The sequence below is a fragment of the Malus sylvestris genome, chromosome 12 (assembly GCF_916048215.2).
Source record: "Malus sylvestris chromosome 12, drMalSylv7.2, whole genome shotgun sequence".
NCBI lineage: Eukaryota > Viridiplantae > Streptophyta > Magnoliopsida > Rosales > Rosaceae > Malus > Malus sylvestris.
In genome coordinates, this window is record NC_062271.1 from 15446766 (window position 1) to 15467702 (window position 20937).

The 20937-nt window shown below is 39.3% G+C and overlaps 1 protein-coding gene across 1 annotated transcript; it reads left to right on the top strand.

Moving 5' to 3' along the window:
- Window positions 1-3658: 3658 nt before the first annotated feature.
- On the top strand, window positions 3659-9748 carry LOC126593935 (DEAD-box ATP-dependent RNA helicase 38-like). The gene is made up of 8 exons (XM_050260105.1): window positions 3659-4122; window positions 4301-4594; window positions 4785-5012; window positions 5356-5421; window positions 7804-8208; window positions 8305-8434; window positions 9002-9087; window positions 9329-9748. The coding sequence occupies exons 1-8, from the start codon at window positions 3844-3846 to the stop codon at window positions 9383-9385; spliced, it is 1545 nt and encodes a 514-aa protein (XP_050116062.1). The 5' UTR covers window positions 3659-3843; the 3' UTR covers window positions 9386-9748.
- The last annotated feature ends 11189 nt before the right edge of the window (window positions 9749-20937 follow it).

Below are 20937 nucleotides of genomic sequence, written 5' to 3' on the forward strand. Positions count from 1 at the left end.
TACCATGAAGAAAGTTGGGTTCGACCATAAAACCAATTAGCAATATGAGGAGTAGCTCAAGCCTCAACCTCTTATAAGCACATGTAAGGTCCATCTTCTCATCAATGTCAGATTCATTCTCAACACTATTAGTTGGTCGTGCGTTTCAACTTCCTAGGTCATGATTGCATCCTCTACGCTTTGAGGATGGGTACATCATTATTTGAATTTTTAAAACCATACAAACCTTCATGAATAGTATTTTTAAGGGAGTTCAAAATAAATAAATTTATAATCATTAATGTACAAGTTTGAGAAATGTGAAAGCATATATAAACGCTTGTGATTGCATCTTCTATGCTTAGATGATGGTTATATGGTCGTTTAGATTTTTAAAACCCTCCAAATCTCATGAATAGTGTTTTTTTTATTTGAGTGCAAAATTAATAAAATTAATAATAATTATTGTAGGAGTGTGAAAAATGTAAAAAAATAAAATAAAATACAATCACTTGTAATGACAAGTTTTACAACTTTTGTGAAGCGGTCATTCCGAAATTCGACACCATAATCCATAAACTTTAGGTTTAAATTTTACCGTCAATTTCATTTACGCTTTATTCTACTCACCAAATTTCATTTTTATAGATTTTCATTATCTATTGATATAACATATATATTTTCTTTAACGGGTAACAGGTCAGGTCATATTACTCGATAATATTAACGGGTCGGGTCATATTACCCGTGTAATTTAACAGGTGTTACACGACACGACTCGTTAAGATATCAAGTATGTCATGAAAACTACACGGACACGAAAAACGTGATATGAATGCAGGTCTAGAAAGAAACCACCACCCAATGATTCCAAGGATATAATTCTACAGGGAGGTACGGCTTGAAATTTATATTCAATGAAATAAACCTTTCAAAATAGTAACAGCATGACATTTATCACATGGTCCAAATTTGTATTTTGAAATACCCAATAAAAAATTCCAACAACCCCCCACATGTTTCAAAGTGAAAATTGAATCACCAACAGGGAATTTGTGAAACACAAGTTTAATGGGGACAAGGAAGTACCAAAGGAAAATGAGAATCCAACGCATCATAGCTCGTCTCTTTTGGACTATAAACTAGCCTTAGGATGAGTTAGCCTTAACTCACAGACATTTGGTGAAAATTAAATTTTCTGTGAACCAAGATTTCTTTATGTGAATCATAGGACTAACCACCCACATTGAATTCTCGGAATCGAGCTTGTTCGAGTATGTTGGCGTGAATAGGTCATGTGCCCACCTGGATGTTCATGAGTGCTTTAGAGAACCTGCGAACCTACCTAAACTTTCATAGGCAGAGGCCCCACTCCCACTGTCACATCCCGGCCCGGGCCCCCACCACATCCCGGGCTCAACTCCACCATAACACGATATTGTCCGTTTTGGGCCCAGGCCACGCCCTCACGGTTTTGTTTCTGGGAACTCACGAGAGCGGAACTTCCTAGTGGGTCACCCATCCTGGGAATGCCCTGGCCCCTTTCTTGCTTAACTTCAGAGTTTCTACATAACCTGAAGCTAGTGAGCTCCCAAAAGGCCTCATGCTAGGTAGAGATGAGAATATACATATAAGGCTTAAAGGATCCACTCCCCTAGGCGATGTGGGATGTTACAATCCACCCCCCTTTGGGGCCCGACGTCCTCGTCGACACACTTTCGGCCATGGATTAGCTTTGATACCAAATTGTCACATCCCGGCCTGGGCCCCCACCACATCCGGGGCTTAACTCCACCGTAGCACGATATTGTCCTCTTTGGGCCCCGGCCACGCCCTCACGGTTTTATTTCTGGGAACTTACATGAGTAGAACTTCCTAATGGGTCACCATCTTGGGAATGCTCTGGCCCATTTCTCGCTTAACTTCGGAGTTCCTACGGAACCCGAAGCCAGTGAGCTCCCAAAAAGCCTCGTGTTAGGTAGAGATGAGAATATACATATAAGGCTTAGAGGATCCACTCCCCTGGGTGATGTGGGATGTTACCCACACTCATATAGGTGAATCCATCAAGTGTGCATTACAATCAAACACACCACCCAAATGTCGGGCTATGGAATTCATTAGAACATAAGTTTAACCTTGCACACTGCAGTAATTGCACTATCTACACCATAGGGATATACTATAAATAATAAAAAAAATATGATAGTGCATGCCTGAATAGCAAGTGACTTGTTCTTATGAATATGAACCTACTATCTAGGATCTCCATTCACATAGGTTGGGTTACCATCACTCTTGATCGTTGTAATAAGCATAAGTCTCATCCCCCTCGATGTAATAATCATCACTAGCATTTACTTTAGTGGATTTGTCAGAGGATTAGTTAGATCTAATTCTGACCTCAAAATATTATATCATATGCATATATGCAAGATAAATGTATGTTTAGCTCAAGCTCTCATAGCTGGGCTATCACCACATGTAAACACAGATAAACTGGTCTCTTCCACAATAGTGGGATAACTCAAGAACAGATATAGTAAGAACTAGTCTCTTCCATATAGGATTTTAAAACATTTGTCATCCAATGTTAGTCCTCTTTAATACTACCAACTGGTATTTCATGATGGACCTATATCTAATTAGGTTAGCTCTAGACATCGCATCTCAACATATTAAGGTAAGTGTCACAGTAGAAATAATATTATTATCATACATGAAAAGTAGAACTTACCATACGTTATCCATTAATAAAGAGTACCTCTCGTATATTTGTACGCGAAATATATGACTAAGACTTTTGAATGTACTCCGATTAAGTGATTCATCACATATGAATTCACAACTACATATTGTAGTTGTCTAATTGGGTTGTTATTGGGTCACACGATAAGAACCAACGGGTCCTCAACAGGTTTACATGAGAATGACACGCTGGTAACCCGTTTCGACACATTAAATTTAAGTTTTATTTATTTATTTTTATAGTATACTATATGCAAAGAATGAGATTAAAAAAATTATAAAACACATTAAAAATAAAAATATCCAGTAATTTAAAAATATCAAACACATTAAAAAAAAATGCAAGGTTCCTCAACTTTAAACGCAACTCCCTTCATTTTGCATATCCTTGAACATTTGGTATTTTGTAGTAATGTACTAAGGTTTTTCATTAGGCTCTTATTTTGGAGTATGTAATACTTGAAAGACAAATGTATTTTTTAAATTTTGGTAATGTTTTGAAGTAATATTTATATGACAATGTGGTATCATATACTAATTTAGTATTATATACATATATATATATTTTTTTTCTTTTTGGGTCAAGCTATATTCTTAATTTTAATTATTTATTGATTTAGAATATATTTTATTTGACATGTAACGGATCGATCATATTACCTAATAATATTAACGGATCCTCGTTGCCAAGTGTGATTTCTCCTACCCCAAATGCGTTTAATCCAGGACAACATTCTAAACGCTGATCAAGTATTCCACTTCCCAAGTGTTAGAAATAATTTACTAATTAGTGCAAAGGGTCTCTTCTTGCTACTCCACTCTTTAAGTTGGTCCCTGCATGGGTGCCCGTGGTTGCCCTTTATCTAAACAATTTCCTTCATACGATTCAGGCTTTCTCAAATTTATTTTCCTTTTTACTAGATAAAATAATACATAAATTTCATGCTTGTATTTTGGCGGCAACTTTGCTTTATTTTATTTTATTTTTTTAGCTACAGAATCGAGTAGAAATTTGTAGAAATCCCAAACCCCCCACCCATATAAACCTCGCGGAGTGACGCAAAAACCCTCCAATTCTCGACCGATCCATAAGATCTCTCTCTGTTGTCGCACGACATGGCTGAGAGCGACGCCCCCGCCCCCGCCACAGCGACCGCAGAACCGTCGGCGCCGTCAGAAAAGTCGTCTCCCGAGGCGTCTACCACCGCTCCTCCGCCGGCGCAGAAGCCTGAAACAAAACGGTGGGCCGACGAAGAGGACGACCCTCCAGAGGAGCCCGAGAAGAAAGACGACGCGCCTGCGCCCTCTACTTCCGAGCCGGAGGTCAACCTTGCCGAATTGAAGATTACGGAGAACAAGTTCCTCGACGACCCCGAAGACTCTAATATCAGTGCCGTACGATCCCTCTCTTTCTCTCCCTCTCTTTCTCTCTGAAATCTTCAATTCTTAGTTTAAATTAGGGTTTTGTAGCAAATTCAGCAGGGCTAAGATTGTTTGTTGATTTTATTCACAAATTTTGTGGAATGAATTGTTTTTACTTATTCGTAAATTTTGGGGACTGAATTTGATTTAGGTTACTGACGGAGACACGCCGTACACATCAGCGAGTAGTTTCGAGGATCTGAAACTGTCGCCGGAGGTACTGAAGGGTTTGTATGTAGAGATGCAATTCAAGAAGCCGAGCAAAATCCAGGCGATCACTTTGCCAATGATTTTGACCCCTCCCTATAAAGATCTTATTGCTCAGGCGCATAATGGTTCGGGCAAAACCACTTGTTTCGTGCTCGGGATGCTCAGCCGTGTCGATCCCAACCTCAAAGCTCCTCAGGCGCTCTGCATTTGCCCCACCAGAGAGTTGGCCATTCAGGTCAAATTGCGTTCTTTGCTTGGATTCCTGCTCCAATTTCTTCTTTTGTTTAGTCTCAAATAGAAAATATGAAAGTTTACTTTGAAGAAAGAAGTGAATATGGCGTTTTGTGTGGGCGTTTTGTGTGGAAATTGAATAAAGCTAAGCTTTTTAGAGCAGGAGATTTGATGTTATTAAGTGAATGTGGCAGAATATGGAAGTTCTTCAGAAGATGGGGAAGTACACAGGGATAACTGCAGAGTGTGCTGTCCCTACAGATAGGACGAGTTCTACCTCGACGCAATCCAGGCCACCAGTGTCGGCACAAATTGTGATTGGAACTCCTGGTACAATTAAGAGATTAATGTCGACGAAAAAACTCGGTGTGAGCAAGGTCAAGGTTCTTGTTTTCGACGAGGCTGATCACATGCTTGCCGAGGTAATCAAATTCTTGTGCTTGCATATTTGTTGAACTTTAAAAGTTCTCACCTTGTCTTCTTTGTTGTTGTTCTTCATGTATGGATTGTATGTTTTTCTAAGTGTAGTGCTTATGATGAAACAATGTAAACTCAATGTAGCCTTAGGACATTATAGATCAAAGGTCATTTTTTTTATTGGGCTGAGGTGATATGAACAAATTCTGGGTTTTTTAGGGTCTAAATTGGTTGATGTGATCAAGGGTTGTTCTTTGAGCATCCTCACTGTGGTCTTTTTGAGCGTTAATTGCTGTTGCAGAATCTAGTGCATTATTGGTACTAAGTGGAAAAGTTTTTTTTGTGCAGGATGGCTTTAAGGATGATTCTTTGAGGATAATGAAGGACATAGAGAGGTTTAGCTCTCACTGCCAGGTTAGTTTTGTCAGGTTATGATTGAATTTTATTGCACTACAATTTCGCCTATGTCTGGTCATTGTTTCTGTACATTTGAGGTTTAATGAAACAAGTTTTGGAATTTGTTCTCTTAGCAGGGTAAAGGAATAGCATTACTACTTGTTGTTAAGGAGACTCCTATATATGTCGACCTCCATCCCCAACGGACAGGCAGACCTGCAATAATGCTCAACCCTTCATCATATCTGAGAGGGCACTCCCAACGAAGCCTTTCGAAATATTCAGCTTTCTTTCCCCCCGATAATACCTCTGCAAACAAGCTATACTAGAGCAAGAATATCTCATATCATCAGGGTTAAAAGCAAGAGTATCCCATATCATGCTTTTTCCCTGTCTTTTCTTTTGGCCTTGTTTTTACCTGCAAGACAAAGAGAAAGAGAGCAATCAGTCAGCACTTGGAATCAAGCTTCCAGCCAGGAACTGACTGCCTGGAACCCCTTACCTGATTACTTACCTGGCATTGCTCTCGAGTACTCATCTTCAACATCTTATGTTTCCAGGGAAGATTCCGCATCTGCTTGAGGAACAGATAGGGCAAGTGCGAAGGATACAAGGAAGCATGTGGAGACAAGCGTAACAGCACACGTGCCGATACATTCATTACTCTGTCAAAAGCAAAAGTATCCCATATCAGCAGGGTGGAACGTACTCTAGATTTGATGGACTTGTTTTGACCCTCAAATTCTTCAGTCGGCCTTATACTCTGGAGGAAACCAGAAAACCCTCCAGCTCAGTTCAAGAATAAGCCTGTGGAAAGTTACTTCTTCAAAAGCAAAAGTATCTCATATCATCTCTTCTCATTTTTCTTCTCTTTATCCTTCATGCTGCTGCAAGATGGGGAGAAGGTGAACAATCAGTCGGAGCTCTGATTGCTTACCTTGTCTGTCACCTCTTTCAGCAGACCCCCTAGCTCGGTGACTTGGGGGACTCCTACTACATGGTTTGTATCGCGCTTGACCAAGCCTGAAACTACAAGTAAGCTTCAAGTGAAATTGATATATTACCTTGTGCATCTCCACCAGTTAAAGATACCACCCCTGGATGGAGGAAGAGTACTTCCAGAGAAGATGCCACATCTACCTATGAGACAGATAAGGCAAGTCAAGACGACACCACACTCCGATACTTAGAAGTTTCGTGATTACGAGATCATTCTCCCACAATATTTCCTAATGTCATTTGTACTAAATCATTCACTTGTACTCACTAAATGAGAGCTTGAACCTATGTACTTGTGTAAACCCTTCACAATTAATGAGAACTCTTCTATTCCGTGGACGTAGCCAATCTGGGTGAACCACGTACATCTTGTGTTTGCTTTCCTATCTCTATCCATTTATATACTTATCCACACTAATGACCGGAGCAATCTAGCGAAGATCACAAAAAGCGATCGTTTTCGCTACCTAGAATCTATCTTGCAAGAGAACGGAGAATTAGATGGAGATCTCAACCATAGAATACGAGCTGGATGGAAAGAGTGCATCCGGCGTGTTGTGTGACCGTCGTAGGCCACTGAAGCTCAAGGGAAAATTTTATAGGACGGCAATAAGGCTAGCGATGTTGTATGGCACAGAATGTTGGGTGGTGAAGCATCAACACGTACACAAAATGGGTGTAGCGGAGATGAGGATGCTTCGTGGGATGTGTGGGCACACGAGAAAGGATAAGATTGGGAATGAGGATATCCGAGGTAAAGTAGGAGTAGCCGAAATTGTAGGAAAGATGAGAGAAAATCGGCTCCGGTGATTTTGAACATGTGCAAAGAAGGCCGACTGACGCTCCGGTTCGAAGATGTGACTACGGGACAGAGGTTCAGGGCCGAAGGGGTAGAGGAAGACCTATGACAACTTTGGAAGAGACTCTAAGAAAAGACTTAGAGTACTTGGATCTAACGGAGGACATGACACAAAACCGAGCGCAATGGCGTTCTAGGATTCATATAGCCGACCCCACTTAGTGGGAAAAGGCTTTGTTGTTGTTGTTGTTAATTCAACTACCAGCAGTGGGGGGTTGACCATAAATAAAAGTTCAGCGCAAATGCTTAAAACATATCCCATGTTATTTGTGTCAGTAGACTCAGTACTGTTTTCTCGAAGACTGTCTAGGACTCTAGGACTGTTAATGCTGTGGTCGGATCTCTTTAGTATTGATGATAAACATTATTGGTTATGGAAATGAAAGAGTGGTTATACAGGCTGAATCTACCACTATTTGAACGATGAATGTTTGGTGATTAAATTATTGGTTTATGTATGCACTCTGCGGAGTATTTCCTTAAATTATAAATATTTGTATGGAGTGGGGATTGACTGCCTTCTTATGTTACATTTGCTTCAGGTGCTTTTATTTTCTGCTACATTTAATGAAAAAGTCACAAACTTTGTTTCAAAAGTGATCAAAGGTGGTGGTAATCAACTCTTTGTAAAGAAAGAAGAGCTATCTTTGGAGGCTGTGAAGCAGTACAAGGTGTACTGCCCTGATGAATTGGCAAAGATCGACGTCATCAAAAGTAAAATATTTGAACTGGGAGAGAAATTGGGGCAGAGAATTATATTTGTACGGACAAAAAATAGCGCAAGAATGTTGCATCAGCAACTTGTTCAAGATGGTTATGCAGTTACTACTATTCAAGGTGCCCTCAATGCTGAAGATAGAGACAAAATAGTCAAAGAGTTCAAAGATGGTTTAACCCAAGTTCTTATATCAACTGACCTACTCGCTCGAGGCTTTGATCAACAGCAGGTGCCTTTCACTTTCCCTCTATTCTTAACCACAACCCCCAGCCCCACTCAAAATGCCTTACGAGAGTTACATGGTGACTTGATACCTTTTTTGTAGGTTAATTGTGTTGTCAATTATGATCTTCCAATCAAATATAGAGAGGGCCCCAGGACACGTGATCCTCCCGAACCTGATTATGAGGTCTACTTGCATAGAATTGGAAGGGCAGGACGTTTTGGTCGCAAGGGTAAGTTCTCATTCTGAAATTTGTATTTTGGTGTATTTTTTCCCTTATACATATTGGAGCTCTTTCCATGTACTAATGTAGCTGTCAGCTTTTAAACCTGTTACTATATTAACAAAACGTGTACCTTTTATTTTTAACTGAGAGAACAATCATGTAGGTTTAACTAGCAAACACATTTTTTCAAGTGCATTTTCCCTTGAAATGTGCTGGGATCATGTATGCTATACATCCTCACATATAATCATATTCGTGATGGCAATTTTTTTGGCTCGGTTTGATTTATGTGCTATTTGGGCCAGGTTTGGCTGTTTAGAGTTATGATACCGGTACAGATAGGTATTTTCAATCCTACGCTTAACATTACATTACTATATTGGTTTTAAAAAGCCTTATGCAACACTTATTCTAAACACCGTAGTTAATAAACATAGCTATTAGGTGTTCCCCATTGTTTTGGATCTCTATATATCATTTAAGCTAGTATACAGATATTACAGTGCTACGACAGTTTGGAGTTGATAAACATATGAAAATGTTGTCTGAGCGTGTGCATATGTTCTTGTGCAGGGGCTGTGTTTAACTTGATTTGCGGTGATTGGGATGAATTGACCATGTCAAAGATTGAGCAGTATTTTAACACCCCAGTAACAGAGGTAATAATCTTGCACCTCATCCTACTTTAGCTTTTGATTCGAAGATGCGAGCATCTCATCCTACTTGAAAAGCTCATGGAAATTGAGTCCTGGTGCTCGATGAAAGTTCAAGTCTTTCTGGTCTGTTCTTTCGTACAGAACTTTGACGTTCTGGTCGCAATATCTTATTGGAGATAAACTATTAGATCAATGTGATAATTTTGGCATTACCTTATTGATTCTCTTTTCCCTTCGATTACAGGTTCAAAACACCGAAGAAGCTTTTGAAGGCGCTCTTAAAGCTGCCGGTTTACTGTAATGTAATGGTCTATGCGGCATTAGAACAACCAGTTTTGCGAAAAGGAAACAGGCGAAAGTGTTGTATGCTCAGCCCAGCGGAGGGCATACCTTACGAAGAATTTTGTTATTTATTTGTTTGTCTTTATGGACCGTCGGAGATGCTTGATGGGTTCGTTTTCTAGTGTCTGTAAATGTCACTATTATTTCATGACAAATATTCACTCATTCTAGTTAGTTTGTGCCATGTAAGGTTAAATCATTTAGTGATTTTGGTAGTTGATCCATTTTGTTTGCTAGCTTTCGAGTGGATTTTCGTCGTCGATAAACCACTGAAATTATCGATTGATCTACACATATCAATGAAAGCTCATGTGTTATAAAACCATGTCATCTAGATTAGGCAATGGAAACCTCAAAAGTGCTTCTAATTGTTTTTTTTTTCTATTCAAGTATCTGAATGAACGTTAAATCTCCAAAATGTCACGCTTCGGATTTAACAACAATTTTTTTTTTGAACAATCGATATTATCTATATTAAGGGGAGGGGGTGGCCTCACAGTGGGCTAGCAATAATTTGGTTCAAATTCGTATTTGACGAGAATTAAACCTAAGATCTCTCATTTATCAGTGAAGAGGAATACCACTAGACGGTAGAACTAAGTGGCAAACAACAATTCAAAATCCTCAAAATTTCAAGCAATGTGCTTCAGAAATTAACAAGACTACTGCCTTGTGCTTAATTTCTAGCCCTAAATACCAATCCAAAACTACAGTATTTGATTTTTCAGTCGCATCAATTTGAGCATGATACAGAGACAATGGCTCATATAGTTTTTACTAGAGATTCAGAGAAGGCAAAATGGAACAATGGGAAGGTGATTGCCAGTCTGATTGCGATTGTCTGCGATTCCCGTTGCATTGCTTGCAATTCCAGTGCGATACTCGGCAATATATTCCAATGGCGTAAGCTGCCTACAAGCCAATTTTAGCTCAGATTTCTTAGATATAGGCTGTGGCAGACTTAGGAATTTTAAATGATGGGGTTAAAAAATAACTTTTGAAAATCGATCATACCTTCATTTTTTAGATTTGTCCACGACATGTTCTCATATTTTGGAAACTTCATATTATAATGTTATTATCAATAGAATCTATACATATTTTCCAATGTATACAACCAAGCTATCATTCAACCCATACTATAACGATGTAGACTTGTCACAATATTCATCACCAAAAAAGCTCTTTCATCAGAAACAATTAACATGTAAAATCAATGCTAATTTGACAAGCAACTACACTAAAGGATAGTCCATCCCTTTGTCTCCACCAACTTTTGTACAAGACAAATAGTTCCTTTCAATCTAGAAAATTCATTATGCAAACGCATGGCATAAATATAATTCGTTATACTCTTTCAAATGACGTATATGCAAATTGATGGTTTCGAGGTTGAAACGATTCCTTTTGTAAATAAGCTCGTTTTGTTATAAACTTTCCTAGTTTAAGTGTGATTGTGTAAATCCTAGATTAGATTTGATTTTGGTTATTCTTTCCTATATGGACTTGCATTCCTTGGGAATGAAAGATTTCTTCTCCCTCTTATTACTATAAATAAAGGCACTACGTAGGAGGGAATAACACACACATTCCTCCATACAATTCTACAAATATATATCTCTCTTTTCTCTCTTTGCCGCCGGCCCCCTTCCCCTTGTCAAATAAAATAGGCTACAACACGTTATTAGCACGCTCCTACCTATGCGCCTAGGAATCTAACATGGAGGCTTTTTCTGCATCAAACCAGTTCATTCATATCATTACACAATCAGGTTCTTCCAAAACAACGATTTTCATGTCGATATTTTTGCAGCCCTGATAGCATGAACATTCACCATAATGCATGACCCAACTTTACGTTTTTCGAATTTTAGATTCTACATAAATTGTATATGCATTATATCCATAATTGTTGAATTATGTGAATTTGATATTGCCATGAATTGCATCAAATATATGTTCATTCAAATTATATATGCATTGAATTGAATTGAATTGAATGAAAAAAAAGATAGAAATCAGAAAACGCTAGGGTTCTTCGAACCCATGACCTTGAGCTGCTCGCCCAGGCTTGCAGCCTATATGGCTGAGCTGTGCCAAGCCGTGATACCCCAAGCCAGAGCCAAGGGCTCCAGGTTTGAAAACCCAAAAACCTCGACGTCTTCCATAGCGTCTCCACCGTTGCAGGTTGGCCTGCAGTCAATCCTCGCCCACGGGTCAACGTTTTTGACGGCCTGCAGTTCGTCCCCGACAACGATTGACCAAGATTCCTTCGAATCTCATCTGAATTTTTGAAAATCTGATTCAATTTTTTCTTCTTCTAGGGTTTGGTTGTTAGAACGTTGAGATTTCTCTATCTTTGTTCATATTTGTGATCCCCATTGATCCACGAACTCGCCCCAAGCATTGTTGTCCCAAAATAGTGCCGCTTGAAGCAGTGACGCCGGTTTTCTTCCTCGATAAGTGCACCCAGCTACTGCTGGGGTGTCTTTGGTCTCAACTCGAGCTTAATTGGGCTTTGTTTTCCTTGGCCTATTTCTTTTTCTTCTTTGGGCTCGCCTGCAGCGGCCTAAACTATTAGTTGGGCCTGAATGATGAAAAAATGGAGATTTTCTTAACTGGGCTCACCTGAAGCAGCCCGGTCCATAACATGACACCAGCCTAGGTTTTATGGTGTCCCCAATGCACTGGATATGTGCCCTTTCATGGGCTCTCCCTTGGATCCGGCCTTTTTTTTTTCCTTTTTGCCTTGGGCCTGCAGCCCACCCGAGACAATTCTAGCCCAATTTGGGCCAGGACCTCACGGTAGAGATTTGCTTAGCCCACTTGTGGGTTGTGGCCTATTATTTTGGGCCTCAAGTTTAATTGCCTAATTATTTTTAGGCCCAATGGGTTTTATAATTTTTCACCCACATTTTAAATTTGGCCCAAAGTCCAAATAATTAATTCAATTATAATTATACACCTCAAGTTCTATAAGCCACTGCCATGATCTTCATCTGAAGACATATTCATGACGCTTTGCAAACTGAGTACCTTGCTGAGGAGGATCCACGAGCACTATGGGTCGCTTTGGCTGATCGTTTTGATCACCAAAATGACATCTTCTTGCCTAAAGCAAGACATGACTGGTAGTATTTGCGCTTCCAAGACTTTAAGTTTGTGAATGAATAGAATTATGAAGTTTGTCGAATCCGATCACTTTTTCAAGTTTTGTAACAAAACTTTGACTGAAGAAGATCTCCTCGAGAAGACCTATTTGACCTTCTCTGCTACTAATATTATCCTACAACAACAATATAGAGCTCAGAAGTTCACTAAGTTTTCGGATTTGATTTCTGTTTTACTTTTCGCTGAAAAATAGAATCAGCTGTTGATGAAGAATCATCAAGCTCGACTTACTAGGGTGACTACTGTGCCTGAAGCACATTATAACATGAACCAACGCCCAAAATGCCAAAAGAGGTGTGGTTAGGGCGGCCAGAAGCCACCCCATCGAGGTTAACAGAGCCAAGGCCCATCTAAGGGAGAAAAAGGGCAGCTAACCTCGCTCCCAAGGCCCCAAACTTCAAGAATAAGGGCGGCTATCATTGTGGTTCAAAGGACCATTGGTCCCGTGTTTGCCGAGCTTCCCAGAAGGTTGTATCTGAATATAATTCTCGTCGTAAGAAGTTTGAATCAAACTTTGTGCAAGTAGACGAACCAAAGAGTACCAAGATGGAGGTTTCTGACTTTCAAGAGGATACCACCCCTATGGAAGATTAGAATCTTAGACATAAACTAAATTTTAGTTGAAATAAGACATAGGGGTCGAATTCCACAGTAGTGGCCGAACCCCTCCTTGTTTTTTGGTTAATTTGAACATTGTTCCTTCATGTTTGGATTAATTGTTGGTGATTTTTTTTGTGGATATTAAGGTTTTAATTAATTACTGTCCTTGAATACTTAAAAATTATTTTGAATGGATATTTGTTTGAAGAACTTTTATGCATGTGATCGATTCAAATTAATTTTTCATTCTAGATATGACTAGTAGGGAAGTTAGTTGTCTGGCAGATAGTGCAACCACGCACACCGTTTTGTGTGAATGCATCTATTTCACTAACTTCATACCTAAGAATGCACCTCTGACAACCCTCTCAGGCCTATCCAACCTGATTGAAGGATACGGTAAGGCATGTATAATGTTGTTCAGTGGTACAATTTTGACCATTGATGATGCACTTTATTCTTCGCGTTCTAGAAGGATGTTGTTGAGTTTTAAGGACATTAGAGATAACAATTACCATGCTAAAACCCACGTAGAAAACATAGTTGAATTTCTGTGCATAACTTCCTACGAATATGGCCAAAGCGTATTCTAGAGAAGATGAAGCGTATCTCGAGTGGTCTGTATACTACGACTATATGCCCCATAGAAAGCCACTATGTGGCCTGCCCTACCTTTGGGATCACGCACGAAATTACACTTTGGCATGATCGTTTGGGACATCCTGGACAAATAGCGATGCGTCGTATCCTTAAATTATCACACGGGCATCCACTAACCCGAAGTTTAGGTTCGATTCAAGGAATCGCATGTCAAACATGTTCTATGGGAAAGCTTATTACTAAGCCTTCTTATGACAAGATTCGTTCAAATCCTCTTATTTTTTCTACAAAGGATTCAGGGGAACATTTGTGGATCGATTCACCCTCTATGCAGACCATTTAGATATTTTATGGTTTTGGTTGACGCCTCCACACGTTGGTTGCACATGTGCTTGTTGTCCACAAGGAATGATGCATTCTCTAAACTGTTGGCTTAGGTTATCAAGCTTATGGCTCACCACCCTGACTATCCGATCAAATTTATTCGATTGGATAATGCTGGAGAATTCACATCTAAAACTTTTGATGACTATTGCATGTCGGTTGAGGTTGAAGTTGAACATCCAGTACCCCATGTTCACACCTCGAATGGCCTGGCAGAGGCATTCATTAAGCGCTTACAAATGATTGCTCGATTATTAGTCATACGTACCAAGCTCCTGATCGTTGCTTGGGGCCATGCAATATTGCACGCAACCATGTTGGTTTGCCTGAGGCTTGTTGCGACCCGACAATATAGTGCATTTCAGTTGGTTACGATATACGAACTCGACATATTGCATCTGCGTGTTTTTGGTTGTGCTGTTTATGTGCCGATTTCGTCGCCCTTATGTACAAAAATGGGGCCTCAGTTAAGGATGAGAATCTATGTCGGATATGATTCTCCTTCAATCATTCGTTACTTAGACCCTTTGACAGGCGATTTTTTTACCGTTCGTTTCATGGATTGTCACTTCTATGAGACAGTCTTCCCGTCGTTAAGGGGAGATAAAAGCGTCAACGTTCCTGAAGAACGACGTGAATTATCGTGGACGACTCCCACTTTGTTTCATTTAGATCCCAGCACAGCTCAGTTTGAAACTGAAGTGCAACGCATATTAGATCTCCATAGTATAGCTCAGAGCATGCTAGATGCTTTCACCGATCTAGCGTGAGTGACAAAATCACATATTCCATCTGCGAATGTGCCTACAAAGATGGATGTACCAAATGTACGACGAACTTTCCTCCTGGAGGCTCGAGATGCCAACTTTGGTGATCCATGTCCATTAGCAGCTAGCCAATCATTTGCCCCTACACAAAAGCATGGCAACCTTCTTGGTTCAAAGGATTCACACCCCCGGAAGAGGAAACCCATGACATAAGCACCTGAAGAGCCTACCTTGAATTTGACTGTCGCTTACTCATTTTATCCAACTTATGAGGAAATTTTAGATTACGGTAGCGTCCTTGAAGAGACGAATCCACCTCTCGAGAATCGTGAGATTTCAGTCTATTATGCTAGCTTAGATGATGTGTGGTGTAGAAATGAGATGATCATAGACGATGCATTAGCATATGCAGTAGCTACTGAGATCATGTTGAGCGATGACATTGAACCCCGTTCCATTGATGAATGTCGATGTAGAACCGATTGGTTAAACTGGAAACAAACAATCAAAGTTAAACTTGATTCACTTACGAAACATACAGTGTTTGGACCCGTAGCTCCTACTCTTCCACATGTGAAGCTCGTTGGTAACAAGTGGGCTTTTGTTCGGACGCATAATGAGAAGAATGAAATTGTGCGTTAAAAGCTCGTCTTATTGCGAAAGGCTTCTCACAACGCCCCAGGATTGACTATGACGAAACTTATTCACCCGTTATGGATGTGATTACTTTTCGATACCTTATCATTTTTGTAATTTCCAAAAAACTGAGTATGCAGCTGATGGACGTAGTAACTGCATATCTCTATGGGGATCTTGATACGGAAATTTATAGGAAAGTTCTTGAAGGACTTACATTGACTAGATCAAATATTTCTAAACCCCGGAACACGCTCTCAATTCGGCTAAGGCGTTCACTCTACGTTTTGAAGCAATCCGGAAGAATGTGGTATAACCGTCTGAGTGAGTATTTGACTAGTCAGGGATATGTAAACAACAAACTATACCTTTGTGTATTCATTAAGAAATCACATTCTGGTTTTGCGATAGTTACAGTATATGTCGATAACATGAACCTTATCGGAACTCTTGAAGAGCTTGCGAGAATTGCCGCACACATGAAGTCGGAATTTGAGATGAAAGATCTAGGAAATACTCAATACTGTCTCGGTTTCGAGATAGAGCATTGTTTGGATGGAATCTTAGTACATCAAACAAACTATACCTAGAAGGTGTTGCGCCACTTTAACGAGGATAAAGCGAAGCTTTCGAGTACTCCTATGGTCGTTCGATAACTAAATGCAAAACGAGATCCCTTCCGTCCGAATGAGGATGATGAAGGAGCCTGAAGTTCCTTATCTTAGTGCGATAGACGCTTTATTGTACTTTGCTTAATGCAATAGACCCAATATCTCATTCGCTGTTAATCTTTTGGCAAGATACAGTAATGCACCAACACGCATACATTAGACTGGTGTTAAAGACATCTTCCACTACCTTAAGGGTACTACAGATTTGGGCTTGTTCTATCCCTATGGATCCTTGAGTCATACCGCACCCCCTTATCTCAAGTCGATTCTCGCCTTATTGGTTATGCTGACGCATGATACTTATCTGATCCGCACAAGGCGCGCTCTCAAACGGGTTATATCTTTACCGTTTGAGGCACCACAATCTCTTAGAGGTCAACTAAACAGACCTTAGTTGCCACTCCTTATAACCATGCTGAAATTCTCGCCTTACATGAAGCAACTCGGGAATGCTTTTGGTTGAGAGTAGTTGTGGGCCATATTCAAAGCTCCTGCAATCTTTACCTCGTCATTGATGTCTCGACAACAATTGATGAAGACAACGCAACATGCATCGAACAGCTCAAGAAAGGTTACATCAAAGGAGACAACACCAAGAACATTGCGCTGAAGTTCTTTTGCTCACATCAACAACAAGAGCATCAGAAGATTGAAGTCACATAAATCCGTTCACAAGACAATCTGGCTGACGTCTTCACCAAATCACTATCGAATGTGACGTTTTAGAAGCTTGTTCATGGAATTGGTATGCGTAAACTTTCTGAGTTGTAACATTGCTAGTTCTCTTTGGAATTATGTCAAACTCAGGGGGAGTATCCTGAAGTATACCTGCTTGATCTTAATGTACTCTTTTTCCCTACGATTAGGAGCATTTTTCCCACTGGGTTTTTACTACCTAACTAGGTTTTAACGAGGCACCCAGCTTAGGTTGATCATATCCCTGATGATGTCCTGTAGATGTTTCATTTGACTTTGCATTACTCATGCATTTTTCCTTAGACTATGGATTTTGTCCCTACTCAGGTTTTTGCCATAGCCATAGGATTTTTTGTGAGACTTACTTCCTTATGCAAGTTCATACCTTATTTGAGAATAGCTTGTTCCCATAATCAGTGTCGACAAGTCGACTTCCTCAACTTCTACATGATGCCGAATCTTCCTTGAGTATTTAAACATTCGAGGGGGAGTGTTATAAACTTTCCTAGTTTAAGTGTGATTGTGTAAATCCTATATTAGATTTGATTCTAGTTATTCTTTCCTATATGAACTTGAATTCCTTGGGGATGAAGGATTTCTTCTCCCTCATATTACTATAAATAAAGGCACTACATAGGAGGGAATAGCACACACATTTCTCCATACAATTCTACAAACACATCTCTCTCTTTTCTCTCCTTGCCGCCGGCCCCCTTCCCTTTGTCAGATAAAATGGGCCACAACACTTTCAGACTTGATCTCTTGTATTTGGATCATATTTTGATATCTGAAGTGGAGGAGTATATTCCGTTAATTTTCTCTTAAATTACCTCCCCATAACTGTTTCAAAAAATACAAGGGAAAAAGAGTCAACATAATACAATTTTTATCAAATTAACCACTGACTCAACCAAAACTAGAAGGAATTAAAAAGAACTTAATTCCACACTCCAGTCTTCATTTCATTATCATAATATAAAGCCAAATATTCAAACCATCTAAACGAATGATTAGAAATTAACCATATATTGCCAATTCCTAATTACCGCATATAAATTCAATTCAAAAGTTCCAGTGAAGAGTCAAACTAAATTAATTGATGAAATTGAATGAAACCTAAAAATCCAAATAAATCTAAGATGAGAAAAAAAAAAAAAAAAACAAACTGATGATTGGGAATTCAGGATTCCCTAATGGTACATGTCATGACCTGTCCCTGAAATTAGAGTATTTTAACCTTCAAAGGTGGGAAATGGCCAAATTGCCCATAGAGGAGAAAATATTGACTTTTGTTGACTATTGGGCTCATGACACGTATGACCTATTCTCTTTAGCACACTCTCGTAGTGCTCATTGATACTAATGCGTGAGCACAAGAAGAGCGAAAATTGAAGTTAGAATGAAGATTGTACGAAACACAAACGTTAAGAGTATTTTAGTAATTTTAAGAGTAAAGAGTAAAGAGCAAGAATAATAATAAGGCTACATTTTTATTTTATTTTATTTTTTTGTGTGGTCTCTATGATGAGATTCTAATTTTGATCCAACCTCTATGGTGAAAAGTAGTTAATCATAACCATGTGGTCAGGTTCATTAGAGAAACTCCAGCGTAGGAAGGTCCCCCAGGGCAACTGCCTATTGAATCCCCTCCAGTGAACAGTAACTGCCTTTAATGAACAGTAATTACCTTTTGCATCTCCACCTCTAACTGAATGGCCATGGCAATAGACAATAAAATATTAGTATTTTTTATTTTATAAAATAATACAAAATAATTTTATTTGTAATTTCGGATAAGATTTTTAATTGTTCTCGTTGCGCCACGTGTTATTATCCGAAAAGACAATTTTTGGTGATAGATTGCGATAAGATTTTTATCCAATGTCGTCGCGCCACGTGTCGTTACCTTTTCAGAATCATTGAGGATAGATTTCTGATAAGATTTTTAACCAATCACGTCGTGCCATATGTCACAATCTGTTTACAATCTTTAAGGATATATTTCGGATCATGAGTAACTTCAACCTAGCTAGAACACAACGTAACATCTTCAATAAGCGTCCAATTCGTACCTGCATCATTAGCCATTTTGTTGGAAACAAAAGTACATAGAATCTTTGAGAAAAAGATTGGAATGTGGTTGAAAGTATTTTAGAAAATATGAAATTGTGGTGTAAGGTAGAAGATAATGAGAAGGTATTTATAGAAAAGTAAAATCAAAATTTTTTTTTCAGATTTTTTTATTAATTTTTAACATTTTTATTAACTTAATTTCCAACTCTCCATATTGTGTCACGTGGCACAACGATAATATTTCTTATTTTTTTTCCTTTTTTTCTTTTAATTTTTTTAATTTTTAAAGCCGAATAACGTAGACCGTTGATCTGGAATCCAATGGCTGATATTGTGCCACGTCATCTAGCTGTTTGGGGGAGAAGATGCCACGTGCCCCCAGGAAACGGTAACATTTCATAAATCAAACCACGGGCCCCACCAACTGAAAAGCTGTTGGTGACGCGCCCCCACGCGCACTTGTGCGACACGCGCCTGAAGCAAATTTTTTTAGAACGTGGTTGACATCACCCTAACGTTAGCCTTGCATCATCCGGCCTCAGGCGCTCAGGCCTGCGATTCGAGCCCTCCTTCTCACTTGGGCCCCTCCTTAGCCCAATCGCCCGCATGGGCTGGAGCAAGGAAGGGAGGCAATTGGATTGAAAAAGTCTTGTGTCCACCAGGCTACTACAAACACTAGAGTTGCTCATAGCAATGTCAATCCAATTAGCAATTTTCATGATTATTCTATTACATCTCCACTAAAATGCAAGGACAAAAATGTCCTTCAATCCAATTGGTTGTCTCAACCAATTATATATTGCCACAAGGACAAGTAAATTTTTTTAAATTTATTTTTCAGAACTGAAGGAAAATAATATCCAAAATTCCTTGTTATTGTAGGATAATTAATATGCACTAGGTGCTGTAGGCCTAGGTTTACTTGCACTCCAAGTCATTTGACTTGTATATATTTGTAATGTTGCGAATCAATGAAATCAAGGAATTATATTTCCTTGTCCCGTCAACTGGTTCTCAAGGAAGGAATTAGAATGACAGTCATGGAAGGTGTTCTTCGAAATCAACCTACCTTGCCCCAACAACCACTGTAACCCATAGCGATGTAGACAGCATGTGTTGCCATGCACGAAGTCATTTCCTGAAACGGAGATGGAAGACAATGCCAAGAGAGAGCAATTGATCATTTATTGTTGAAGAGGGGGATGTTAGCGGGGTTAGATACAGAAGGAGCTGGTGCGTGCCTGGGGAAATAGAGATGGAGAGGGTGCCGATGAGAGTCATGGATCCGTGGGAGGGGTGGTGGGCAATCGGAGCGGCGGTGTCAAAAGAATTAGCCTCCCTGCAATGGGGAATGCATATTTGTTGGAATATGATTATGATAACATGGTTTTCACAATATGTGTAATCATATGTGAAGGTATACCATAACATTGGTATACTAATATACATATGATTGTAGTGAAATAAGTTAATTAATTAATAAAGAAAATAATATAATTAATTAATTAATTAATTAAAGGATATGAACAGTTATATTCCAACCTGAGAAGTTATAACTTCTCCTGAAGAACACAACTTCTCCAGAAAGGTTACTTGCATATCTATATATTTGTAAATCCCTTTCTGTCAGAATACACATTCGATTCTATATTCACTCTGTTCATATCCTTCACACTATATTGTGATCGATAGTCCAACGACATCCGTTTCCCGATCCTGTTAATATACAATTTCCATCAATATTAACATCTTAATGTTAAGTACAATTCATAGTATCACCAAAACAGCTAGAGAAGCGCAAATACGTGAGCAGCATTGCTTCATATTCTTCATATGACAACTGACTGCGTCAACCCTAATTTCCTCCTGCGTCAGTTGTTGGAATTAATGCTATGTTGATTAGGTTCAAGTTT

Coding starts and splice junctions, on each gene's coding strand:
- LOC126593935 (XM_050260105.1), top strand. CDS start 3,844: ATGGCTGAGAGCGACGCCCCCGCCCCCGCCACAGCGACCGCAGAACCG. Junction 4,123..4,300: donor AAGACTCTAATATCAGTGCC/GTACGATCCCTC, acceptor AATTTGATTTAG/GTTACTGACGGAGACACGCC. Junction 4,595..4,784: donor CCAGAGAGTTGGCCATTCAG/GTCAAATTGCGT, acceptor TGAATGTGGCAG/AATATGGAAGTTCTTCAGAA.